Below are 27741 nucleotides of genomic sequence, written 5' to 3'. Positions count from 1 at the left end.
GGGTGTGTTATGCTGCTCTGTGACACAGCATGAGCAGCAGCTGCTGTTGGTTAGTGTCACAGGTCTCAGCAGTTTGGGGTGAAAATGGAGGAAAAAATAAAATCGCTAATATCATGACCTCTAAGTTTATGTAGCAAACTTTGCTTATGCAGCAAAATGCAGCTAACCCTTTATTCACTGAGTATTTTTATGTTTTTACAGAGTAAAATGTCCGGAGTAAAGGCTTCCCGAGTGAATACCTTCCGACTGGAACACGGCTAATCCGTTAGTGTGTATTTTCATCAGTTAATAAACACAATAAAACTTTAGATCAGTTACTACATCTTTATCTTTTAATCTTTAATCACATTAATTGCCTTTAGTCATACTAATCATGGCAATGGGTGGTCGACTTAAACTTTGGCAGCAAGTATGTTGGCATTCTTTACTAGGCCCTTAAACAAAGTTAATGTTTTAGCATTGACACTGTCAGGTGGGAGACAGTTCCACACTGGTATGCAGCGAGCAAAATAAGAGTACTTGTACGAGTCGATAGTAGCAGGTAGAAGCTTGTATGTCTTGCAATGTGTCTTTCTGGTACAGGAGGTATTAATAGACATGCCATGAGGAAAAGGTAAATCGAATAAGTTATACTGGATCTTGTAAAAGAGAGAAAGGTCTATCAGTGTCCTTCGCTCTTGAAGTGATGGCCAGTGAAGCTCGTTAAGTAAAGAAGACACACTCGTAGATCTCTGATAGTCATTGAACGCAAATCTGGCCACACAAGTAAAACAAATGACAAATTACACTCAAACTGTTGTCTTGGGAAACTCTGTGAGATACCATGTGCTAATAATACACAGATGATGTGTTTGATAGGCTCAGGAGTGAAACAAGGAACACCAGACGTCTTGTGCAGTTTAGTTCACGGTGGTGTAGTGGTTATCACTGTCACCTCACAGCAAGAAGGTTCTGGGTTTGAGCCCAGTGGCTGATGGGGGCCTTTCTGTGTGGAATTTGCATGTTCTCCCTGTTTCTGTGTGGGTTTCCTCTGGATGTTCCGGTTTCCCCCACAGAGCAAAGACATGTGATTGGGTTAACATGGGGCAACTGTGGCCTGAGGTTGAGCTGAAGTGCCCTTGAGCAAGGGCACTGAACCCACAACTGCTCCCCGGACGCTGTAGCATAGCTGCCCATTGCTCTGGGTATGTGTGTGTGCTCACTGCTCACTTGTGTGTGCTCAGTGCTTCAGATGGGTTAAATGCAGAGGTTAAATTTTACTATGTGCTTCAGTCTGTGCTCGAGTGTACGTGTGACGAATAAAGGCTTCTTGGCTTCAGAATGAATCGATAGAGAGATCAGGAGCAGAAGAAGGAAGTTGCCTCATGCTGATGCGTCTGTTAGTGTTCACATACACACTGGACGTCTGCTGGCTCCATCTGTATGTGTGTGTGTTAATGCTGAAGTGGTGCGTATCCTCCATCCTGACCTCTCTCACGTTCCCTGAGTGGAAAAGCATCTGATCCTCAACTGTCTCACTTTCAGGGTTAGAATAACGATGATGAACAAGAGTATTTGAATCATTTTGAATCGTTCAGTTCATTACAACATCTCTCTCTCTCTCTCTCTCTCTCTCTCTCTCTCTCTCTCTCTCTCTCTCTGAAGTGGGCTAATATTCACTTTCACTCCAACACCCTTGAATGTAATTAAGCCATATCCCGTCTCCGGCTCACTCCGCTTCTTCTCCTGAGCGCCTCACACTTCTCTCTCTCTCTCTCTCTCTCTCCTCTCTGTCTGTCTCACCTCTTGTTTTTTCCCCCCTAATTCTACTCTGTGTATATTAACTCCATCACGTCAAGTGTGTATTTCGGAGGATATTGTGTATGGGTGTGTGTGTGTGTGTTTCGTCATGAGTCCTGGACTTTCGCGATCCGAGGAGAAGGTGAAGGGTTCGATCGACGGCAGCGTGGATCACAGTTTGGAGCGAGGAACTGAAGGAGAAACTCCACCACCGCTGAGAAATTACATCTTCCTGACCATTTTCACGTGTTTCTGTCCCGCGTGGCCCATTAACATCGTAGCGCTTGTGTTCTCTGTGATGGTACGTGATTTTTACTTTTCATTTGTAGTCTTTATTCTTTAACCTTCAAGATGATGATCATGACCCAAATACAGTGTTAATGAATTCTTCAAACTTGAGTCAGATCATTTAGTAGAGATGAAACTTGAGACTGTGTGTGTGTCTCTCTCTCTCTCTCTCTCTCTCTCTCTCTCACACACACACACACACACACACACACACCTTCTCTCTCTCTTTAATGGTAATTATAAGGTGTATGAGTGTATCAGAATGTGACCAACCACAGTTTTTATCTCCTCCACATCACAGTATTTCTGCCTCCGTTCCTTTATCAGTGTTCTGCTCTCACGCGAGTTTCCTTCAGTTTCCTCAGAGCTCAAGATTGTGAAATCTGACCAAACACTCGCCTTCTCATGATTCAGTCAGACTCATGAGTGTTATAAATAGATGAGCCTCAAGTATCAGCAGCCTGCACAAAGTGTGTAAGGGTGCACACACACCTCATACACACTGCTTTCACACACCCACAGCTACAGACCACAGATACATGCAGGACTGCGTGCACCCGTGTGCGTGTGCGTGTGTGTGTGTTTAGTTATTATTCATATTCATATTTGCACGCAACAGACATAACTGGCTCTGTTTCCTAAAATATAAATATTTTTGTGCCACGAGCTTCATATGTGACTGGACATCCTGTGTGGTGATCCAAACTCAAACCTTGTGTCTTTTACAGCTGTGCACTTCGAAATGTGCAGCAACAACAACAACAACAATAATAATAATAATAATAATAATAATAATAATAATAATAATAGGTATTATGATCATATTTTTGTCTTTGATGGGTTTGAAACACCCTTACAGAAGTTACATGTGAGTAGTTTATTCATTTATTTATAGCCCTGAAGAACTATTGGAGCTTTAACTATAAAAGCAAACAGAAATTTAAAACAAAACAACAAATATTTTTTTTTTCAAACAGTAGAATAAAAAAATCAGTTATCCAAAATTCATAACGATAAGCATGCGCCTCACATGATTTCTTTTACAATAATCTACTTTGGTGCATTACATTTTTAAAGGGATTTCTTTACATTACTCCTTTATTAAATCTTTTAATTATTATTCCTAATTTAATGATTATCAATTTTTTTCTTTTGTGCTGTCCTGAAATCCCTTTTTTGATACATATACAGCTATAACTGAGAGAGAGAGAGAGAGAGAGAGAGAGAGAGAGAGAGAGAGAGAGAGATTTAAAAATGAATATTAAAAGATATAATACTATAATTCCAGAATTGCATAAAATTATAATGTATATATAGATTGTATGTGTATAGGCAATTAAAGAAAACTAATTTAGTAAACTTTAATTGTGATGCAGGAGGAAATATAAAATATTCAAATGTGTGCTAGAATGTGAAATATTATAAAATAAACCCAATTTTTTATATTTTAAAATATAATAAATAGAAGAAGGACACAATTACATATGTTTATGTTTTATTTGGAACATCAGGGGCATTTTGAGAGTCTCATATCTATGGACACACAGGAACCTATAGGATCTGTAGATACAAAACAGTCGAGATTACGCTCAAATTGTACACTATGCACTACATATACAGTGTATACACAGTACTGTGCAAAAGTCTTAGCCCCCTATTGTTTTTTTCATACAAACTTTTTTACAAATTTCTATTTTATGACTTCAGTGTTACAGGAAAAAAAATGCTTGTATCTGAGCAGCATATTCTATAAGAGACACTTTTCAGATTAAAAAAGAAACCATAATGAAGGCTGCTGGGTTTTGGTGTAAAATGAAGAAGTGAGTGTGACAGTCAAAGTGTCCAGAAGAACTGGGGCTGGTTCTGTAAGATGCTCAGGAAAACCTACAGATCATTTCTGCATAAAGCTGCACTCACTGGACCTGAGACGGATATTTTATTTTTTAAAGCAAAGGAAATTTCATCTCACACCAAATACTGACTTTGTTTCATTTATTATGCCTCACTGATTACTGTTTATAGTATTTTTAAATGTTGAAACATTTCATTTCATTATTTTTAAGCCATTTTTGGTTGACAGCATTTTTTTTTTTACATGTGACTAAGACTTTTGTACAGAACTGTGTATAGTTTGTAATATTGCAGCCTGTTAATTAAAGCACTAGGGTCTCAAATCAAACATTACACAGAACATTACAAGAGCAATAAAATTTGACAATTCTGACCTTGTGGGGACATTTGGATGGTCCCCACAAGGAAAATGTCATTGTTGTTGTTGTTTTAACAAAAATTAAGGTTATCGCTGAGGTTAAGGTTCAGGTTGGGATTAAGTGCAGGCACAGTATTAATTAACTGCATTAATGTCAGTGGAAGGTCCTCACAAGCATAGGGAGACGTGTGTGTGTGTGAGATCACAGATGAAACTCTCTCTCTCTCTGTATATATATATATATATATATATATATATATATATATATATATATATATATATATATATATATATATATTTCTGGATAAAATTCAACATTCAAGTCACTTAAATGAGCATCAGTTATTCAAATTTCAAAAGTAAAAATGTTGCTGTTCCAGATTTTATTCTCCAAACTCATCTCTCTAACGGAGTCATGGCTCAACAGGTTTCTGAGACTTCAACTAATTTTACTAACATGAGGATTTCTGTCATTCATAGAGCTTGGAAAATTAAAAAATACTATTTGAATATGAATTTTATATATTTGAATTATATACACATAAGTACAAATAGAACTTTACAAGTAATATCCTTTTTTGTTCCTATGGTATGTTTAATATATTTACATATTTGCCAAAATATTCAACTTGCTGGGGTAAGATTAAAAATCAGAACTCCATATGACCCCCCCCCCCCCCCCCCAAAAGAACACAGATTTTTTTTAAAAATGTAAATAAGGACAATAAGGTCCAGAATAACATCCAGGATTCCCAGATACATTTAGATGCTTATTTATGTTCTCCTGAAACAGCTAGGTGTGGAGTCGAGAGCAGTGGAGTCAGAACTGAAGCTATAAACCATAATAATCCATAATAATCTATAATAATCCATAATAATCTCCAAAATAATCTCCATAATAATCCATAATAATCCAATGTTACACTTGGCACTGAGTGTTTAACATCTCTATAGAAAACTCGCTCTGTGTGTAGAACATAAAAACATTTTATTTGTTTAACTCTGAAAGCATCTACTTTTGATTGTATTTCATTGAATGTGATATGTACCTACTGAATATAATTAATAATGTCCTAATAAGATCCTAAACACTTCCTTTATCAGCTTCCAGGCTCTACAGTACAACTCAACTGAGACATTCTGTGTTATTTATTGTCCATTTCTGATAAAGGAAAGTACAAACACAGAGATAAATACAGAATGATAGTGTGGGATTAGTACTGCACATGTGTGGGTTGTAGATGTAAAGGCTTTCACACGACAGTACAGAGGAACAGGAGGAACTGTATGAAGTGTAAATGTGTATCTAAAGCAAAAAGCACTATTAAAAATAAACCCCATACCTGAGTGTAAGTAGCAGTGTCTCTTTGCTTCTCGTCCCGTCATGTGGAAGAAACTAAATGTTTTATTGTGTCTCAGAGTCTCATGAGAAAGTTTTGAAAAAGGGGTTTGACTTTTCACACCTTAACCTCAGTCTTATGTGCATTTGCTAAGAAGCCACACATTGAGAAACCCTGTTTTGAAATGCACACAATACCCTCACGCAATACCCTCACACAATACCCTCACACAATATCCTTACACAATACCCTCACACAATATCTTCAGAATTCACATCTAGAGGAAAGCAGTGAGAAAGACTGGACCTTATTCCTTAAAAAATACTGAAATACAGAGAGCATTGAGACTGCAACACAACTAAATCTGTAAATATCTCACTGAAAAAGCCAGGACTGATGTCAGAACAGGAGTGTATCCTCTAAAATAAAATGTTTCTAAATCCTTTATTAGTTGTAAGATGCAGTCAGATCTTAGTTCCACCTGAGAAACTGAAACATGTGCAATAACATCGAACGTCTCTGGTACTTAACATTAGAAATGATGCTGGATCAGCAGACTCGCTCAGAGATACAGCAGAGTTTTCATTTAATTCGAGACAAAACTTTATTTATATCTGTGGAATATTTTAATGATAACATGCTCGAAGGACAGATTTCTAATTCTGATATAAATGACAAATAAATTCAAGGTGTTTAAAGATAAAATAAAAATGAGATGCATCATGGTTTTTCTTTTATTTTGCTCTGGCAAATGTAATTAATGCAGTTTATTTTCTAGTATGAGGAGCATTAAATAATTTAACATAATGAGACAGAGAAGGAATTTTCTTTCTTTCTTTCTTTCTTTCTTTCTTTCTTTCTTTCTTTCTTTCTTTCTTTCTTAAAGGAACAGTGTGAGTAAATGGTGAAATGTCCACAGCGTTCATGTTTAACTCAGATCAACCAAAACCCAGTGATTCTTTTTACTTTTTGTCATTTTTACCATCATACAATTATCAAATTATCATCTTAATTCTGAAATTATTTTAATTTGGATTTTATTTATTGTGTAAACACCAAACTATGTACGGTATAAAGGCTAAAATGTAGCTGAGTCAGATGTTTCACTCTTACATTTCTCCAATAACAGCATTTTCTTTCTATCAAAAACAGTTCCATGTAGAACTTTTTAGGAAACTAAGAACCTGTAACTATCCAGAGAACCCTTAAAGAACTGAGAGTGTACCAAGTACCAAGAAGCTAAATGTAAAACTCAGACACATACCCAGTTCATACACACACTCTGAGAACAAACGGTTCTTCAAGTCAAGTCAAGTCAAGTTTATTGTCAAATATGCTATACATGCTCGACATACAGCACAGATGAGATTTCAGTCCTCTCTGACCCACGGTGCAAACAGGCAATGCAATAAATAAAAATAGAATAATTGAAAAAAACAAACAATATAAACAGTATAAACACTCTAGATAGGAACTAGACATAGACTAAACACTCAAACAATATAAACAGTATAAACACTAGATATGAACTAGACTAAACACACACACACACACACACACACACACACACACACACACACACACACACATAAATTGGTACAAATAACCAAACAGTCAAGGGCACTTGAGGTATAGCAGGTAAACATGAAACATGAAATAAGCAGAATAAACAAACTAGCAGCTGTTAAGGTGAGGGTTCTTTAAGGTGCACTGGATTATTAAGGGTTCTTCACTTCCAAGAAAATAAATTACTTGGGAATCTTTCTGATTGGAAATCACTGTGTTGTTGGGTTCTACCTAGAACATTGAAGAGCTTCTCCACAGGGACAAGTGAAGAACCCTAAAGGGGATTTCTGAGTCGATCTGTTCGGAACTCATCAAGTCATAAAAACCCTCTCTATCTCACTCGCCATCCGTCTGGTAAAGGCTTCACTCCGTTCTGAATTTCACCACATGCCTGCTTCAGTTCAGTTAGATTCAGATTTTGTGTGTGTGTGTGTGTGTGTGTGTGTGTGTGTGTGTGTGTGTGTGTGTGTGTGTGTGTGTGTGTGTGCGCGCAGCAGGGAGAAAAGTGGAACGAGTGTAAGGTTTCAGGTTGACTGTGCTGTCGTCTATCCTGAACTGTAAAACTCTCAGATCGCACCACATGCAATCTGACACACACACACACGCGTGTGCATAAATCACGCTACTTAAAAGAACATATTGAAAAACAAAAAGCTGTGGGTGTTTTACTGAAGGAGATGAAAAAGTCCACCACTGTTTTGTAATGTCACTAACTGTAGTGCTCACAACTTACTGATGATCTGTCCAGTGTTCTGTCCAGTGTTCTGTCCAGTGTTCTGTCCAGTATTCTGTCCAATGTTCTGTCCAGTGTTCTGTTCAATATTCTGTCCAATGTGCTGTCTAATGTTCTGTCCAGTGTTCTGTCCAATGTTCTGTCCAGTGTTCTGTCCAATGTTCTGTCCAGTGTTCTTACCAAAGGGCTGTCCAATGTTCTCTCCAGTATCCTGTCTATTGTTCAAGTCCAACGCTCTGTCCAGTGTTCTGTCCAACAGGACTCTAGGGACACAGGTCCTTATGGAAACTTAGAACCCACGGAAACTTGGAAATATAGGATACTAGGAATATAGGGCCCTGTTAATATTAGACTTAGGAACCATAAACTATTAGGAATATAGGATCCTGGGAACATGGGAGATTAGAAACATCAAAATCTGGGAACATGGTGTCTTAGAAACCCTGAAACAAACTCCTAGGACCATAGGACTCTGGGAACACCAGACTCTAGATACATAGGTACTTGTTGAGATGGAGAGCTTTGGGAATATCGGGCCCTGCACACATAGCATACTGGGAAGTTAGGAATATAGAAATGTGTCCTTGAGAAGTTAGGACACTGACAGCACAAGGTTCATTTCAATACACTCCACGGTGCACAGGTAGAAGTGTCAGTAAGAGATGGAGATATTTTATTACACCACCACAGTTTCAGTGAAGACCTTGAGCTCAGCACATGCAGGCTGTAAAGATTGTTGTGCATTTCAAACTGAAGAGTTAGCAGCATGAAGTTTAGAGAAACTCTACAGCATCTGTAGTGTGTTTATTCCACGTCACTGAACCTGACCTGCTGAGCTAAAAGCAGAGTGGCATCTGCACTATGTCCCTCAAGTGTGTGTGTTTTATGAGCTCCATCTGATCTATTAATCTCTGAGAGGGACTCAACACTGCTAATGTGTATCAGGCTTACATGCTAATCTGCAACCCATGCTAGCATGCTAAATATGCTAATACATACTGCAAGGCATGTTGGAAAATTGCCTAGAAAGCTGCGTGTAGTCAGTACAGTCTGCTCTTATTGGCTGAGATTAGTACAGTGTTCTGATTGGGTCAGAGGGGTACGGTATGTTTTGATTGGCAGAAAACAGTACTGTGTTCTGATTGGCTGAGAGCAGTACAGTGTAAGCAACCACAGTGTGCACCACATGCATTGTAATGGAATGTATAATGTTGTATGTTTGTGTTTTGTCTCTGTCAGGCTCAGAGCAGCTACGATAACGAGGATTATGACGGAGCTCAGCGTTTAGGGAGAAAGGCTCTGCACATGGGCATCACTTCATTCATCATAGGTGTCATCATAATTATGATCTTCTGCATTGTACACTTCACTACGGTATGAACACACACAAGCAACACAAACATTTAAAAAAGGTCTGACCTTCTTCCTGTCAGCATCTGAACACAACTTAATGTGTAGTGAAAGATTTCCTTCCGCTTTCAGATGATGGTGCAAATAATCTAATATCTTTAAATGTTATCAAGTTGCAGGCAAAACACTGAACTTTCTGTTATTCCTCTCAGCATCTATTTACATTCCTTATATTTCATTTGTACAGCTTAGTTCATCTTTGTTTACTTGCTTCTGCTGCCTTTTGCATTTGCTTTCCCATACCAAAGTCCTCCACAGCTCTACACAGATCAGTGTCACAAAATGGTGACTTTGCCAAAATACAGAATCTCATCACAAAATGGTCAGCATGGAGCTAATCAGCAGCAGCAACTCATCCAACAACACAAAACTCAACCCCATTAGGATCAGCTTCATTCTCAAGCATCAAGCTACCTATAGTTTCTGCAGTTTTCCAAAAATAAAATCTGAGAAGTATGACAATTTGTCCTGAAGTCCAGAGAGTCAGTTGCAAGTGCAGACTGGAAAAGCACCCAAAAACTAGGACAACTAAAGCAAGAGACTAGACTCAGGCAAGGCAAAGAAAACTGAACCTGAAAACAAAAGCCACTTATCGTGCAAATAGTAACAAATACAGCATAGATTAACAATAACAAACACACACACTGAGGAGAGAAAACACAGACCAAGGAAGGAAGTGGTGCAGACAACAAAAGAAGAATTTTTTAAAAACGAGCAAGGGTTACTGATGGTGCTCTGGGGAGGAATTGTCCATGGTGGACATGACATAGCCCTCCACCTTAAGGTGCAGCTCCTGAAGTGCCCAAACTTAGTAGGGCCTGGACCCCAGGGTAGAACGACAACCAAGGTGAAGCCACATGTGGGGAGCGACAATGACAATGAGACAAGAAGGGGAAGCGATGTCCTCAACCAAGCAGAGGGGCAAATCGATATCCTCAGCCAAACCGGGGGCAGATTGACATCTTCAGCTGGGCAAGGAGGCAGATTGACGTTCTCAGCAGGGTGGGGTCAGGGTAAAGTCATCAGCTAACCAGGGAAGCAGAGCATCCTTCACTGTATGGTCAGGAGACAGGGTGACAATGAGATCCCCAGTCTGGTTTTCAAGCTGCTGTAATCCCCATAAACTTCTGTCTGGAGGACTCACCTTTAGAACCTGGAGATGACCAGAAGGATTCTTGCAGTGAACGCAGTTCTGTCCACCTTGGAGGTGGGAGCTTCAACTTCCAGTTTGAATGTTGTTCAGTTTTGAAGTTGAGTCTCAAGTCTTGCTAACAGTCAAATATCTGACATGCCCCACTGCCATATGGGAATTATTTAGATGAGACAATACTGTAAAAGTTAGTGTTTGACATCTTGGAGTCTCACACACACACACTCACACACAATAGCTCTTAATATCTTGATTCTATTCTAATAGTTGTCATTTGGAACTCTGTAGATCCCAACCGGTATGGCCCTGGTCACACCTCTTAGACTTGAAAGGTAACATCATGATACTGGTGGTGGTTCATCAGTTTTTCAAAGCCTGTTGCATCATCACTCTCCTAGGTCTCCTCACTGGGTACCAAACACTCAAGGCCTTCTTCAGTCAATCCGAGTCTCACCTTCAGTCTCCATTCAGAGTCTAAAAACCATGTGGAGAGAGTAAACCAGGAACTTGATATGGATCTGTATAGTCACTGTGAAAACTGGCAGGGTCACTGGAGTAAAGTTTCTCTACTGGGTCAAGTATGGCTAGAACTATCTGGTCCATTCATCCACCAGACTAAACCTTGCAGTGTGTCCTTGGTTACTGGCCACTCTTGTCTTGGATTCCCAGTAGAGAGGAGATTGGATCCAGGAGTTGATGACTAGTTTTGATGTAGTCAGGAGGTCTGGGCATACATCCACATATATCTGAAGAGGGCCATTATAAGACCAAAGAACCAGGCTGATCACCACCACAGAGAGGCCGCCCCCATCTCCTATCAAACAAGTTCAGTCTCTCAGTTACCATCTAATCGTTAACTGTATAAATATTGCAGACTCTCATCTACCTTGTGCTTGAGTTCAACCATTTTCTTGCTCTTTGTGCTCTATTATCCCTTGTTCATGCTTGTTGCTCTAGTCACATAGCATTATATATTTCATTGCTTTATTTACTCATGCTCCTTGTGTCTCACACTAGTAACATCTGGCATTGCGGTTTATATTTAAACTAAAGTTGACTAATTCTTGCTCACTTTTGCTAATAAATATTGTCTTGCTTAGCTAAGCTCCTTGTTATACTCACATTCATCCATTCATTCATCTTCTGTAAGCACTTTATCCTGGTCAGGAGTGATGATGTTTAGGATCTGGAACCTATCCAAGGCAAGGCAAGTTTATTTATATAGCACATTTCATACACCGTGGCAGTTCAATGTGCTTTACAGAAGTAAAAGCAAAACAGTAAACAATAGAAAATAAAATTACATAAAATAAATGGGGAAGAAAATTAATAAGAATTAAACAATAGTAGAAATAAAATAATAAAATGAGATAAAAGTTCAATTTAAAAAAAAACCAGCAGAATAAAATAGAATAAAAGTTAAGTAAAATTTAAAACATGGAGAGACTATAAAAGTAAAGAGTTTAAAACATGTAGAGATGGTAATATTAATAATTTAGCAGAAAGCATCTGAAAACAGCTTGGTCTTTAGTCTAGATTTGAAGCTGCCAACAGCAGGAGCATTTTTAATGTCCTCTGGGAGTTGGTTCCATAGCTGCACTGCATAGTAGCTAAAAGCTGCTTCACCACACTTTGTTTTAACAACAGGTTTTACCAGTAAATTTTGCTGCTGCGATCTGGTAGATCTGATTGGGTTAGGCCGCTGCAACATATCAGAGAGGTAATTGGGCCCTGTACCATTTAGAGATTTGTACACCAGCAGCAATGCTTTAAAGTCAATTCTGTAGCTTACTGGAAGCCAGTGAAGGGACCTTAGAATCGGAGTAATGTGCTCTGTTCTTTTTGTTCGTGTGAGAACCCTCGCCGCTGCATTTTGAACCAGCTGAAGTCGTTTGATGGTCTTTTTTGGCAGGCCTGTGAAAAGGCCATTGCAGTAATCAACCCTACTAGAGATGAAGGCATGTATAAGTTTTTCCAGATCATTTTTTGACATAAGTCCTCTTAGTTTGGAAATGTTTTTTTAGGTGATAAAATGCCGTTTTAGTGATTGCTTTCATGTGACTGTCAAAGTTTAGCTCGCTGTCAATGAAAACACCAAGATTTTTAACCATTTCTTTTGTTTTAATCCCCTTTGTGTCAAGAATAGTGGTAATCCTGAGTCTTTCATCTTTTTTTCCAAATAGAATTACTTCTGGTTTATCTGTGTTCAGCTGAAGAAAATTTTGTGACATCCAGTTGTTGATTTGGTCGATACACTGGTAGAGACATTCAAGGGGGGCATAATCATTAGGTGATAGAGCAAGATAAATTTGGGTATCATCTGCATAGCAGTGATATAAAATTGAATTGTTCTTGATAATTTGCCCAAGTGGGAGCATATAAAGGTTGAATAGTAATGGTCCAAGAATCGACCCCTGGGGGACACCACAGGTCAAGGACATTGACGCTGAGGTACAATTTCCCATGGTAACAAAGAAGCTTCTATCTTTTAAGTATGATTTTAACCAATTGATAACTTTACCAGTCAACCCAACCCAATGTTCAAGTCGATATAGCAGTATGTTGTGATCAACAGTATCAAAAGCTGCACTGAGGTCCAGTAACACCAGGACCGATGTTTTGCCTGCATCAGTATTAAGACGTATGTCATTTATAACTTTAATCAGCGCTGTTTCAGTGCTATGATTGGCATGATATCCTGATTGAAAGTTATCAAAACAGCTGTTTGATATCAAGAAGGCAGTTAATTGATTGAAGACAATTTTTTCAAGGATTTTCCCGATGAATGGTAGATTTGATATTGGCCTGTAGTTATTTAATACTGAAGCATCCAGATTATTCTTTTTAAGTAGGGGCTTTACAACGGCTTTTTTCATGGACACAGGAACAATGGCAGTCTCTAGGGATGTATTTATGATTTGAAGAACATCTGTAATTATAAGATGAAGAACAGACTTAAAAAAGTTGGTGGGCAGAATGTCCAGTTCAGATGTTGAGGAACTGAGATTTTGTACAGTTTTTTCAAGAGTCTCATAATCAATTAAACAAAATTCTGACATTGTGTTGAAGTTGTCTGTCTGTGTCACTGGTGATTGCAGTTTTTCAATTATTTGCAACTGAGATATATTATGAGCAATATTATGTCGTATTTTATCAATTTTACCTTTGAAGAAGGATGCAAACTCATTGCATTTATTAACTGAGAGAAGTTCAGGTGCTAATTGTGGTGGGGGATTAGTTAGCTTCTCTACTGTTGAAAATAGCACACGGGCATTGTTCATATTCCTGTTGATGATGTCGGAGAAGAAAGACTGTCTTGCTTTACCAATTTCATAATTATATTTACAAAGCATCTCTTTATGGATTTGATAATGGATGTGAAGTTTAGTTTTGCGCCATTTTCTTTCAGTCTTTCTACATTCTCTCTTTAGCAGTTTAACAGCTGGGTATTGCTTCCATGGTGCTTTCTGCTTATCATTGACTCTTTTGATTTTGAATGGAGCAATATCATCCATAATTTGGGTCATATTTAAATTAAAAATTTCCAGTAAATCATCTACAGAGTCTGACATTTTGGTTGAGATCCGAGAGAGAGCTTGCTCAAAGAGAACACATGTGTTGTCGTTTATGACTCTCCTACCCATAGTCATTGAGCTGTTCTGAATGTGAGGAGACATAGAAACATCAGAGAAAACACAAAAATGATCAGATAAGGCCAGGTCAACAACAGTAGTAGAAACAGTAAGACCCTTTGTGATGACGAGGTCAAGGGTATGACCACGAGAGTGGGTCGGCCCCTGTACATGTTGTACAAGGTTGAAGTTGTCAACCAAGGAATACTGGGTGCAAAGTTGAAATTCCTGGATGGGATGCCAGTCCATCACAGGGCACCATTCAAAACTAGGAGCAACTTACAGTAGCATAGTCAATCCACCTACTGGGAGGAAACTGGAGAACCCTAAGAAAACTCACATGTGAGACTCCACACATACAGTAACCAGAGGTCAGGATCAAACAAGGGTACCCTGGAGCAGCAATACTTCCCGCTGTGCTGCCCTGCAGCCACAAATGGGATCTAATCAAACTCATATACTTTAATTTTATCTTAATGGCTGCATTCAAAACAGAAGGTTGCTGTTAGAGTCTTAAAAAAAAAATCACCGTGTCATGTCCATGTATATTGGCGCTCGGAGCGTGCAGCACCATTAGGACTAATTACAGTACCATGCACCTGTTCAAGATTAGAGCACAATCACAGCACGCACTTATAAGAACTCTCTAAACACACAGACTTGGTGAAGTATATGCGCTGAACCAAATGTCTCACATTACCAAGCCTTGTATCTGTGTATCGCCTTTCAGGTTTTGACTTTGTTTTGTGTATTTGGACTCTGCCCTTCATCTTCATCTGCCATTCTGTTTGTGCCTTGTGTGACCATTGCCCTTTTCATGACCCTGCCTTTCTTTGTCTTACGTTTTTGACCTGTTTGCCTGCCTGTTTGTAAATAAACACTCTTCCTGCAATTACATCCATCATTCACCTGCTTAAACACACACTGAGCCATGCGCTCCTAATCCCCCAGAGACAAACAATAAGTAATTGAGTCCATAGTCAAGTTAACAATACGTATTAATGCCATAAAACAAAGGCTTAACGAGCCTTGCTTAGGTGTTGATCACTAACAATTATCGAGAATGCTGATCAAAGGATCGATAAAAGGACAAAATGATTGCTGATACTGTTGAACTTAACACCTAGTTAAATTGCACCGGTGGCGTTTTTATACCCCATGCCCAGCCCCACCCAGTGGCGACATATAAATGGCGTCATCGGTCATTTGCGACAGATGAATGAACTGAATGGTGAAGATTTAGAAAACATCACAAGTTACTGTGTGGACATTGACAATGATACACCGTAACCACCGTCATTTCCATAACAGACGAAGAAATCAATCATCACTCAGTCCGTGAACTGCGATAGTGGCTCTGAAGGAAAGATTTGTGATAAGGAGAATGTGTCTAAAATTTCACATATAACATGAGTGTCTGGTGGAACACGTGGGTCCATTTCAGTATGATGAACTTTTCAGTATAATGAACTATTTGGACGCCCTCCAAGGAGATCATTATAGCTGAGCTGCAGTGTAGACAGATAGATAGATTACTTTATTAATCTCCAAAGGGAAATTGCCAAATGTGTAGCTTGTACTTTGCAGCTTTAAGATGAGCTCAAACAGGATATTGCCGGATATTGGGGGGATAACTGTTTTGCTAGTTATCTAGTGCTGATGTCTTTGTGTATGCTGTGATGGTGATGAAAACTATTTTCATATAAAGAGGTCACTTCGTTCAGACCAGCGCCGTATGTGTGTCCTGACTCATAGACCTGTTAGACTCCAGGAGCATTGTGAAAGCCGTGTGAGCGGCTAAGTGAGACGGAATCCCTCATTTCCCAACTACGTTAAGGAACATGAAACAGGGAAGGTAACATACTGTAAGGGATTTTGCTGAAGAAGATTTCTCCTGGCTGTAAATTTTCCCTTCAGAAGTAAGCTGGTTGTCTGCTTGAACAGAGCTGGCTGTTTCATCTCGTCTTTACTCGTCAGGGCAAAACGAACAGAGATTTCATTGTAATTTTCGTTGACAAAGTCAATACTGGTCTCAGAATGACTTTGATGATCTTGTGATTGTTATTTTCAGCACACCATCTGAGCATGCAGAGGAAGCTGAGCTGGAACAGTCACAGCGTGAGGTTCATCGTGACCTCTGATGGACTCGCAGGACAAAGCGGGATGTCTTGATCTCTTGTGGCTCAGAGACGCCCCCTGCAGTATTGTACAGTGTTTATGGCTAATCTGTAAAATTTTATACATTTCAAAACAGTCTGAAACTCTGGCAAGTGTAAATTCTGGTATGGAAGCTTTTGTGGGAAAATGAGATGTTTGTTATGAAAGTGTTCATCATGTTCTATAGCCTGTGTTCATTAAGGTGAAAGTTAAATACACACTAATACACGTCAACAAGCTCCTCCTACTAGCGAGCTTACTGTCTTTATTTTTGCAAAGCATGAAGTAAATATCATCATTAATAAATATATTTCTGAAATGTTTGAGAATGTTGGAAAAGCAATAACACAGATGATTAAAAGACCTTTACACTGAATGTAGCCAATTAGCAAAGACACGTCTGCTAGCCACTGTTTATCATTTTTACACTGAAGCTATGAAGCTAATGTTGCTAATAAGTGATGGAAGTCTGTCTCATGTAGGCTATGTGGATGATATGTAGCTGTTCTTTCATCTTTAATGTGTATTTTTAAATGTATTATATTTATTTCTTTTAACCTCTGTTTAGCCATGGTAGTCACGCTGAGACAGAAATCACTTTTACAAACGGATCCATGATCTATGACTGCTGAATGAAAAAAATAACTGATTATAAAAAGGTATTTCAGGTGATGTTTGACATGAGGAGGTGTGGTGTGGACAGGCTTCTGTTACAGGGAGTAAATTATGAACATTTAATTTCCTCTAAATCTCATGGTTTGTTATTGATCATGTTTATTATTTCACAGTTCTTGTTAAAAACAGACACTGACAGCAAATTTATGTTTGTACAGAAAGTATTTGTGTGATCGTGATTTTTTTAAAGAATATGTGCAGTTTACGAATTTAAATAAATAAATAAATAAATAAATAAATGTAAATCAGTTTACATTATGTTGTCTCTTTATCATCTTCTCTCTCTCTCTCTCTCTCTCTCTCTCTCTCTCATTTTCTTCTCCATGTCTCACTACATCTGTCTCCTTCTGTCTTTCTCCATCTTTGTCTCCCTCTCTTTCTGTCTGTCTCTCACTGCCCCCCACCTGTCTGTCTCTCTGTAATCTGCAGCGTATGGATGATCCTGTACTCTGATATGTAATATCAGAAGCAGTGAGTTTAAATATAGCTGAGTACTGGCAGTGTGTGTGTGTGTGTGTGTGTGTGTGTGTGTGTGAGAGAGAGAAGCTGCACTCAGCACCGACAGTGTTAGTTTATAGCAGTGACACAGTGAAAGTGGAGAGTCGTGAGAAACTCAACACACCTCCTCATTATTATCGCATGATTAACACCAACAACATACACCATGTATACATACACAAACATGACTGTTTGTTTGTTTGTTTGTTTGTTTGTTTGTTTGTTTGTTTGTTTGTTTGTTTGTTTAAAGTGCAGAATCACCACACAGCATGGTCGCAATACACTTTACAGATTAAAGAAAACATGGAATAAAACTGGCAAGTTGAAATAAAAATTAAATAAGGCAATCAGTAGAGGATTAATATCAATTTAAGTAAAATGACATTAAAACATGGACAAAAATTAAAATAAAACAACCACATCAAGAAAAATAAAGGATAGAAAAACTCAAGGAAAATAAATCAATGGGTGAAAATAAAACAGTCACATTAAGTGCATTAGAGGGGATTAGACCTATAATAATAATAATAATAATAATCTCATCTCATCTCATCTCATCTTCTTCTGCTTATCCGGGGCCGGGTCGCAGAGGCAGCAGTCTGAGCGTGGAAGCCCAAACTTCTTTCTCCCCAGACACCTCGGCCAGCTCCTCGGGAAGAACACCGAGGCGTTCCCAAGCCAGCCAGGAGACATAGTCCCTCCAGCGTGTCCTGGGTCTTCCCCGGGGCCTCCTCCCGGGGGGACATGCCTGGAACACCTCCCCAGGGAGGCGTCCAGGAGGCATCCAAAAGAGATGCCCGAGCCACCTCAGCTGATTCCTCTCGCTGTGGAGGAGCAGGGGCTCTACTCCAAGCTCCTCCCGAGTGACTGTGCTTCTCACCCTATCTCTAAGGGAGCGCCCAGCCACCCTGCGAAGGAAACTCATTTCGGCCGCTTGTATCCACAATCTTGTTCTTTCGGTCATTACCCAAAGCTCATGACCATAGGTGAGAGTCAGAACGTAGATTGACCAGTAAATCGAGAGCTTCGCCTTTTGGCTCAGCTCCTTCTTCACCATGACGGACCGGTAAAGCGACCGCATCACTGCGGAGGCTGCACCGATCCGCCTGTCGATCTCACGCTCCATCCTTCCCTCACTCGTGAACAAGATCCTGAGATACTTAAACTCCTCCACTTGAGGCAGGACTTCTCCACCAACCTGAAGAGGGCAAGCCACCCTTTTCCGGTCGAGAACCATGGCCTCGGACTTGGAGGTGCTGATTCTCATCCCAGCCGCTTTACACTCGACTGCAAACTGCCCCAGTGCATGGTGAAGGTCCTGGTTTGAAGAAGCCAACAGGACAACATCATCCACAAAAAGCAGAGATGAAATCCTGTGGTTCCCAAACAGGATTCCCTCCGGCCCCTGGCTGCACCTAGAAATTCTGTCCATAAAAATTATGAACAGAACCGGTGACAAAGGGCAGCCCTGCCAGAGTCCAACATACACTGGGAACAGGTCTGACTTACTGCCGGCAATGCGAACCAGACTCCTGCTCCGTTCGTACAGGGACTGGACAGCCCTTAGCAAAGAGCCCCGAACCCCATACTCCCGAAGCACCCCCCACAGGATACCACGAGGGACACAGTCGAATGCCTTCTCCAGATCCACAAAGCACATGTGGACTGGTTGGGCAAACTCCCATGAACCCTCGAGCACCCTATGAAGGGTATAGAGCTGGTCCAGTGTTCCGCGACCAGGACGAAAACCGCATTGTTCCTCATGGATCCGAGGTTCGACTATTGACTGAATTCTCCTCTCCAGTACCCTGGAGTAAACCTTCCCGGGGAGGCTGAGAAGTGTGATTCCCCTATAATTGGAGCACACTCTCCGGTCCCCTTTCTTAAAAAGAGGGACCACCACCCTGGTCTGCCACTCCAGAGGCACTGTCCCCAACCGCCACGCAATGTTGCAGAGGCGTGTCAGCCAAGACAGCCCCACAACATCCAGAGATTTGAGATACTCAGGGCGGATCTCATCCAACCCCGGTGCCTTGCCACCAAGGAGCTTGCAAACCACCTCCATGACTTCGGCTTGTGTAATGGACAAGTCCACCTCTGAGTCATCAGCCTCCACTTCCTCAATGAAAGATGTGATGCTGGGATTGAGGAGATCCTCGAAGTATTCCTTCCACCGCCCAACAGGGGTGTAGCACCAAATTCTGGGCCCTATGCACAAGCAGTGGCCATGCCCCCCCCCCAAAAAAAAAAAGCTCAGCAGTTAACAATGCTGAAAGTATCTAACAACAAGGGTGTACTACCAGTCCAGTCAGTTATGTAGCCACACATTCATCTAACAACTCTTAAATGAATAAAAAACCCTAATCACACAATACTTGACTAAATCTTTGTTTTATTTGCAGAATGATTAAAAGTTGTAACAGTAAATGCCACCAAAGATCCCCAAACATAATAGGCCTGCATGAAAATTGAGCACCTTTGCATTGGGCTGAAGAGAACAGATTATCAAGTAGCTTATTTATTACATAAAAGAAAAATGCCATTTCCAGATTTCTACATTAACAAAATACTTCCTTTAGTACTATTGTGTCTCTCTCTTCATTGGTCAACTTCTCTGGCCATAGTGCTGGATCCTCTGGCTTGCACTCCTTGGCACTGCCCTGACTACTCTCTTCATCCCTTTCACTTTTCTCAGAACCTTCTCTGCTTTCACTTCCTTCACTTGCATCATCCTCTATCATATCTTCTCTATCTTCTCTACCTGGACAGATCCCTCTACAAGCATGAAGCATACAGTATGATATTAGCAGGCAATGTAGCCTAACTGATGTGATTGAGCATGCTTAATATATAAATATTTTGTGTAAAACTTCCTCAAACTTCATATATTCATTTGCATCATAAAAAAAACTATGTGGCATTTTATTTTTCTTATGGATGTGACAAAAATGTAAACTTTTAGTCTAGAATAAGTAATTAGGCTATAGCCAAACATAGGCTTCAGTAAAACACAGAGCATGACTTTAGTGTTGCTTAACACATTACAGTAAAAATAGCTAAAATTATGTGCTTTCATTTTAAACTAAAGGCTCACCTTGTCTCAAATCCCCAGTATCAGAGGATGAGGGGTCTGTTGCTGCATCCCCTCTGTGACAGTCTCTGAAACTGAGTGCCATGTGGTTCACAAGTGAGCTTTGCTACTAATTTGACAGCCTACCCTTATGAACCTATGACACTGAGACTAATTTAGGCTATTAGCCTAATTATGTTATGGCCCAATAATAAATATTAATTTAATTTTCGATTAGTATACTATTGCAATGCAAACAAAAAAGGCATCATGTTATTTGTAATTTTGTGCTGTGCAGTTTTGAGCACTGACAATCGCGGTGGTATTGAAGCATTTATAACCGCGGGTGGTCATTTAATGTAGGCTATTTGCTTTCACATTTGGGCTCACCTTTCTTGGGAAAGAAGTTTGTGAGCAGTTGCTTTCCCTCACTTCTTTTCTTGTCTCTTTCCTGCCTCTCTTTTCATTTCTGAAAACCGGATTTTGTTTTCTTGTGCATCATCTTCCATAGCACAGATAGCCTACAATGCGCATGCGCTCAGCAGAATGAACGCTACGTTAAATGCGCTGGGTTAAAAAGCTCGGTGAAAGCGGACTAAACCATTTCGTGCAGGGGGGGCTGTCCCCAGACACTATATGTAGGCTACGACACACAATTCAATCCATTAATCAAACGATTTATTTACCCAAAACATTACATTTACATTAGTTAGCAACATATATTGTGATCTTTAAATGGTATTGATATTTAAAGGAAAATAAAATTACAGACTCCTCAAGGGCCCTCCCCCCACTTGGGGCCCTGGTAACTCAGGGCCCTGATACCCGTCAGCTGTCTCAGGAGTCCCGGAGGCCAATATGGCCCAATAGGACTCCTTCTTCAGCTTGATGGCATCCTTTACTTCTGGTGTCCACCACCGGGTTCGGGGATTGCCACCACAACAGGCACCGGAGACCTTGCGGCCACAGCTCCGAACAGCCGTATCGACAATGGAGGCAGAGAACATGGTCCACTCAGACTCAGTGTCCCCCGCCTCCCTCGGAAGCTGGGAGAAGCTCTCCCGGAGGTGGGAGTTAAAGACCTCCCCGACAGAGTGCTCGGACAGACGTTCCCAGCAGACCCTCACCATACGTTTGGGCCTGCCAGGTGTGTCCGGCTTCCTCCTCTGCCAGCGGATCCAACACACCACCAGATGGTGATCAGTTGACAGCTCAGCCCCTCTCTTCACCCAAGTGCCCAAGACATAGGGCCAGAGATCAGATGAAACAATGACAAAGTCGATCATCGACCTCCGACCTAAGGTGTCCTGGTGCCACGTGCACTTATGGACACCCCTATGCTCAAACATGGTGTTCGTTATGGACAAACCGTGACTAGCACAGAAGTCCAATAACAAAGCACCACTTGGGTTCAGATTGGGGAGGCCGTTCCTCCCAATCACGCCCCTCCAGGTGTCACTGTCATCGCCCATGTGAGCATTAAAGTCCTCCAGTAGAACAATGGAGTCCCCAGTCTGAGCACCTCTCAGTACCTCTCCCAGGGACTCCAAGAAGGCCGGATACTCTATACTGCTATTCGGCCCGTAGGCACAAACAACAGCAAGAGCCCTCTCCCCGACCCGAAGGTGCAGAGAGGCGACCCTCTCGTTCACTGGGGTAAACTCCAACACATGGCGGCTGAGCTGGGGAGCTATAAGCAAGCCCACACCAGCCCGCCACCACTCACCGTGGGCGACTCCAGAGAAGTGGAGAGGCCCCACCCTGGATCCAGGCCCGGGGTTGGGGCTCGTATGCGAGCGCCTGGTGGCCGGGCCTTTGCCCAAGGGGCCCGGCCGGGCTCAGCCTGAAGTGGTGACGTGGACCCGACCTCCTGTGGGTTCACCACCCACAGAGGTAGCCGTAGGGGGCCGGTGCAGTGTGGGCGGCAGTTGAACGCAGGGGCCTCGATGACCTGATCCCCGAACACAGCAGCTAGCTGTTGGGACATTATTATTATTATTATTATTATTATTAATTGAACAAACTAGATAATTGTAATGTAGAATAACAAACTCTACTGTAACCATAATGTTGCACATGCAGGAATAATTATATATTAAATTTATTTGACAAGAAATCTGTTAATTTCATGTCTTTTTAAATATTTATTTAAAACATTATAAAACAATAAGAAATGAAAACTTTATGTAAGAAAACTTAAATATAAATATAAAAGTTATATTGTATATTATGGTACTAATTATTATATAGTGAGAGGAGAGTGGGGAGATTCAGGACAGGGGAGACCTGGGACCGTTTGTATTCCCATAAATCCATGAATTTCACCCAATCAGGTTTTAGATGAATCAGAAGTTCGATGTCCCCCTGAGCGTGACCTCCTTCCTTTGGAGCCGAAGCTGGACTCTGCAGTTCGGTTTGTGCAGTTCGATATTTTATCAACTGACACTTCAAAGTATTTTCTCCTTCACCTCCTCCTCCTCCTCCTCCTCTTCCTCCATTCTCTGGTGTAATAGACGCTGGAGAATCGGGGATTCGTTCGGAATTAAAGTCTGTAGCCTGGAGTTACCAGATATAGGATTATTTATTACACTTACATTCTGGGGGGAAACAGGTAAGGGTTTTTCTTTCAGAAAGTCCAGATGGGGAGAGTTGGGACAGTTCATCATGTTACAGGTTTGTTCTTGTGATTTACAAATATAACACTGTTTAATAATGTGTGTTAAAAATGTGGGCGTGTCCCTGCATGAGGATTAATCTGATTTCATTCCTTCTTGAGAATGGAACTGTTTAGTCGAGTCAGGTTTTGGGTAAACTCAGGGACACCGCTAGAAATTTTGGCCCCTCTGAAAGAATATAATATTGCCCCCCCCCCAAAAAAAAAAAAAAAAAGAAAAACCGTAAGTTTATCCAGAGGAAGTGTTATTAGTGTAATTTTTGAACAAAACCACACATGAATTCAAAAGTCTGAGTTTGTCAAACACCAGTAATGACCCTGGTGTTTTTGTTTTTGGTTTTTTTTTTTGGAGATGTATGTTGTGTGTGTTATATGTTTCAGGTACTGTTCTATTTTATATGGTCTTGTGTCGGTGGGTTTTCTTTTTTTTTTTTTGTCTGTTCTATTCCTATGTGGTCTTGTTCTATTTTTATGTGGTCTTGCACTTTCAGGTTAGCTTTTAATTTCATTGTAGTTGGTACAATGACACTAAATTCTGTTTATGATTCTCTACTGAACTGAACATCTTAACTAGGAGAGAGAGTGTTCATTGTGCTGCTCGCTCGACCACTTAACGATGATCTTTGTGCTACGATGCTTTTGGAAAACTCAGCACTGGTCACAGAAGACACAGACCTTGTTTATGCCCTGATATCACTTTTCACCACTAGGTGCCAGTATTTAGTTAGTGACCTCCCCAGGCTGTAGCCCGTAAATAAACTAGTAGATCAGTATAAACTAATGCCGCTTTTCCACTACAAACGCGGCTGAGTCGGGCTGAGCCGTGCCGTGCTGAGTTGGGCTGAGTCGAGCTGAGTGGGGCTGTTGGAGTTGCATTTCGACTACAACCGCGCTGAACCGTGCTGGCTGGAAGTTGGTGGACACATTGGGTGGAGTTAGCGAAAGTGGGTGGACGTCAGGTGATGTCGTTAAGCAGTGACATCAGTGAGCTTTTAAGTGGTAGTCTCACGACCCGAATAGTAAACAATAAACATGGAGGACATGGAGTCGTTAGTGTTGCTGGTCTTGGTTCTGTGGCTTGTTGTTACCGACAACGCTAACAGATACTGGCAAGAGCGTATAGATGAGGCGAGGCGCATAAGGCTTCAGAAATTCTCGTAATTCGTAATTCTTCTTCTTCCGGGTTTACGGTGTTTACAGATCCCAGCGTGCTCGCGGGGCATGTGTGGGCATGTGAGGACACTCCTCCTCACCAATCAGTGCACAGGGGAGTGTCTGCTCACGCCCCCAACCTCACTCGGCTCGCTTTGGCTCGCTTCAGCCCCACTCCAAAACCGTGCGAGTTTTAGGGACTAAGCAGGGCTGAAGTGAGCTGAAGCGAGCTGAAGTGAGCTGAAAAAGGGTAGTGGAAAAGGGCCATTAGTGTCAGCTGGCCTTGCTGTCACAAACACACTTCCAAATTCATCCTTCTGTCTCCTTCATGTACCGACTCATTCTATACAGTTAAATGTCTCAGTTAATGAAGAACTATTTAATTGATAGAAGAAGATTACAACATGGTGCGCTGCAAGAAAACCACTGAGTGTTTTTTTTAGCTGTGCCGATTTACAGTTATTTTCAACTGCTTACACACATTTTCAAAGCTCTGTGTCTTTTTCTCAAAACTTTACACACAAATCCAACTATTGCTCACACGAAATGCAAAAAGCGCCCTGTCTCCCGCGAAATGAAACACAGTATTCAGAATATTCTAAACACACCTCAAAAGCAAACATTTGTCACATCATAAACACTAGGGCTGGGTATCACCAGATACCTCACGATACGATACTATGGCGATATTTTGCCCACGATAACGATAATATCACGGTACAGCGATTCTGCGATAATCGATATATTGCAAGAAATTTCAACCACATCACAATATCTGTGTCACTGAAGAAAATCAGAATTTATTGACCACTGTAAAATTACATTTCACATACATAACTACACACTCTTGCCAGACATATATTTGTCTCTATTCTACTGCTGGCAAAACCAAGAGTTGCTTCACTACAACATACAGAAAATTCCCATTTCTGTGCTAGTATTCTCAACTTTTCTGTAAGCATGGACACATCAGTGCTGCTTAACAAGCAGAATCAAATTGTTTTATGAAAACTTAAAACTTGCACTGCAGACTGCACAGACATTTCAGTGCTAACACTAATATCAATTTGTTCTTTGTAAACTTGAGAACATATACCTGAGAACATTTAACTTGTGCTTATTTTCAGGGATGCAAACAGCGCGCCTTTTGGCGGATGGCGCCTTTTTCACGGCTGAATCGCGCAGATCCGATTTTTTTTGGGGGGGGGGGGCGTTGGAGTGTCTGATTATAATTCAAAGTAAATTCTGTATTAAAATTACTAAATAAGCAAATCCGTTACAGTCCATGAAACAGGAAGTATAAGGATGAGGAAAACACAGTTTAAATCGGGAAGCTGCGCACATTTGTGCAGCCTGAGCGGCAGGACTGCGCAAATGTGCGCAGCTTCCCGATTTAAACTGTTTTCCTCATCCTTATACTTCCTGTTTCATGGACTGTAACGGATTTGCTTATTTAGTAATTTTAATACAGAATTTACTTTGAATTATAATCAGACACTCCAACGCCCCCCCCCCCAAAAAAAATCGGATCTGCGTGATTCAGCCGTGAAAAAGGCGCCATCCGCCAAAAGGCGTGCTGTTTGCATCCCTGTATTTTGCAGGAACAACGCACTGTCTGAAACACATTGAAAAGTGCAGTGGGCATCTTAATTGGAGCATCTTAATTTAATTGGAGCGAAACAGGTTTTGCAAAGTGCATTCTCTTTGTCCGGCTCACTGTTTTTTTTTTTTTCTCCTTTCCTTTGGAATCCAAAGTGGCTCCAAACATCTGCCTTAAAGTTCGGTGGCGTCTCTAGGTTTACATTAACAGCCATGCTTGCCTGTTTTTTTTTCCTCACTGCAACCGCCGGGGAAAAAAGAGAAGACGAAGAGTGCCTTGCAGTGAGGTAGCGGCACAGCGACACCTCGCGGAGCGGAGGTGCGGAAGTCATACTGGATTTACAACCCGTCTGAAACATGATTTTATTATTTGAAAAAATATCGATATTCAAATTTTGAGTATCGATATTGAATCGGAAGCCAAAGTATTGTGATATATCGCTGTATCGATATTTTTGCACACCCCTAATAAACACATTTCCCACAGTATCACATACGTGTGTATATCATTTACACACTGTTGCTCTAAATCTAAAGCTCTTTTGTTTTTATGTTTTTTTTATATATTGCCATACAAGAATGAAAATACAGTATTATGCAAATAGAAGTCAACACAAGCAATATTGGAACCAAAAATATTAAATTTTCTGAATAAATCGGTTGTTGTTGTGAATGCAGTATTGTACAGCATAAGAAAAAAAGAAAGCAAAGTACACCAACCACCACATATGGTGATACAGCAACCAAAAAATAGACATTTATGAAAAAGTGTGTGTGTTTGTTTGTTGATGGGGAGAGCAAGTTGGGTGTGTATTTAGGATTAATCTCTCCTCCGGGCTGGGTCTGGCCACAATATTTCATCAACATCGCATGCTATATTTTCTCTTGCCAAACATCGAGGAAAGGATCGTCTTGTGTGGCGTATCCAACCTTGGATAGAAGCAGCATCAATGTCACCACATGCTTCCTCCATTGCCTGGAGAAGTGTAAGGCGGGCATAGGGACGATGATCATACACTTTCCAACGCCATGTTGAGAAGAATTCTTCGATCGGGTTAAGAAATGGTGAATATGGAGGCAGGTTGACAACAGAAAAATGGGGATGGTTGACAAACCAATTTTGGACCAGCTGGGAGCGATGAAAACTAACATTATCCCATATAACCACAAATCTTGACTGTTCTGGATTCTCTTCTTTTGGAGCAAGAATACCATGAATATTGTCCAGAAATGTTAGGATATGACCAGTGTTATAGGGGCCAAGTGTTGCATGGTGGTGCAGGACACCATTCTGTGTTATGGCGGCACACATGGTGACATTTCCTCCACGTTGGCCTGGGACATTGACAATTGTCCTCTGTCCAATGATGTTTCTCCCCCTCCAGCTTGACTTTGTGAGGTTGAATCCCACCTCATCCACATAAATGTATTCATGGAGGATGGGGTGGGCATCCATCTCCAAAATTCTCTGTATTGGACAAAAGAATAGATTAGGATACGCACAATACAACAGTCTGTCTCAGCAGGTGAAAGTCTGATGTACTGGCAGTGCTATGTACATACCTCCACATAGTCACGCCGCAGGTTCCTGACTCTGTCACAGTTCCTTTCAAATGGGACCCTGTACAGCTGCTTCATCCATAACTGATTCCTCTGGAGGACCCGATGTATCGTACTGTAGATAGACTAACAGCATCAATATTGTTGAATATGGTGATGTCTTCCAAAATATGATTTTGAATCTCACAGATTCTAATGCCATTATTTGCCAAAACCATATTCACAACGGCCGTCTCCTGCTCTTGTGAA

The 27741-nt window shown here is 40.8% G+C and overlaps 3 protein-coding genes across 3 annotated transcripts in view; 1 reads left to right on the top strand and 2 right to left on the bottom strand.

Moving 5' to 3' along the window:
* Positions 1-5670, bottom strand: part of si:dkey-63d15.12 (uncharacterized) — a 40054-nt gene extending 34384 nt beyond the window's left edge. Inside the window, exon 1 of the mRNA XM_060931082.1 lies at positions 5620-5670. The gene's annotated coding sequence lies outside the window, so the exon portion shown is untranslated. The remainder of the gene's footprint in view (positions 1-5619) is intronic.
* On the top strand, positions 1889-16268 carry LOC132892737 (transmembrane protein 233). The gene is made up of 3 exons (XM_060931083.1): positions 1889-2080; positions 9155-9289; positions 16179-16268. The coding sequence occupies exons 1-3, from the start codon at positions 1889-1891 to the stop codon at positions 16188-16190; spliced, it is 339 nt and encodes a 112-aa protein (XP_060787066.1). The 3' UTR covers positions 16191-16268.
* A 10363-nt stretch (positions 16269-26631) lies between these two features.
* The window catches only part of LOC132892388 (uncharacterized), a 2008-nt gene continuing 898 nt past the window's right edge, over positions 26632-27741 (bottom strand). The window contains exons 1-2 of the mRNA XM_060930647.1: positions 27496-27741; positions 26632-27400 (exon numbers count right to left, since the gene is read on the bottom strand). The exon at positions 27496-27741 is cut by the window's right edge and continues 898 nt beyond it. Of these exons, the coding sequence (XP_060786630.1) occupies positions 26753-27400; positions 27496-27570 (723 nt within the window). The 5' untranslated portion in view covers positions 27571-27741 and the 3' untranslated portion in view covers positions 26632-26752. The remainder of the gene's footprint in view (positions 27401-27495) is intronic.

This window comes from Neoarius graeffei, chromosome 10 (assembly GCF_027579695.1).
Source record: "Neoarius graeffei isolate fNeoGra1 chromosome 10, fNeoGra1.pri, whole genome shotgun sequence".
Classification (NCBI taxonomy): domain Eukaryota; kingdom Metazoa; phylum Chordata; class Actinopteri; order Siluriformes; family Ariidae; genus Neoarius; species Neoarius graeffei.
Note: the sequence above shows the minus strand (reverse complement) of the source record. Positions and strands in the feature narration are given on the sequence as shown.

Excerpts from the sequence above, each read along its gene's own strand:
- LOC132892737 (XM_060931083.1), top strand. The coding sequence starts at position 1,889 with ATGAGTCCTGGACTTTCGCGATCCGAGGAGAAGGTGAAGGGTTCGATC. Across the intron at positions 2,081-9,154 it reads CGCTTGTGTTCTCTGTGATG|GCTCAGAGCAGCTACGATAA; the intron begins GTACGTGATTTT and ends TGTCTCTGTCAG.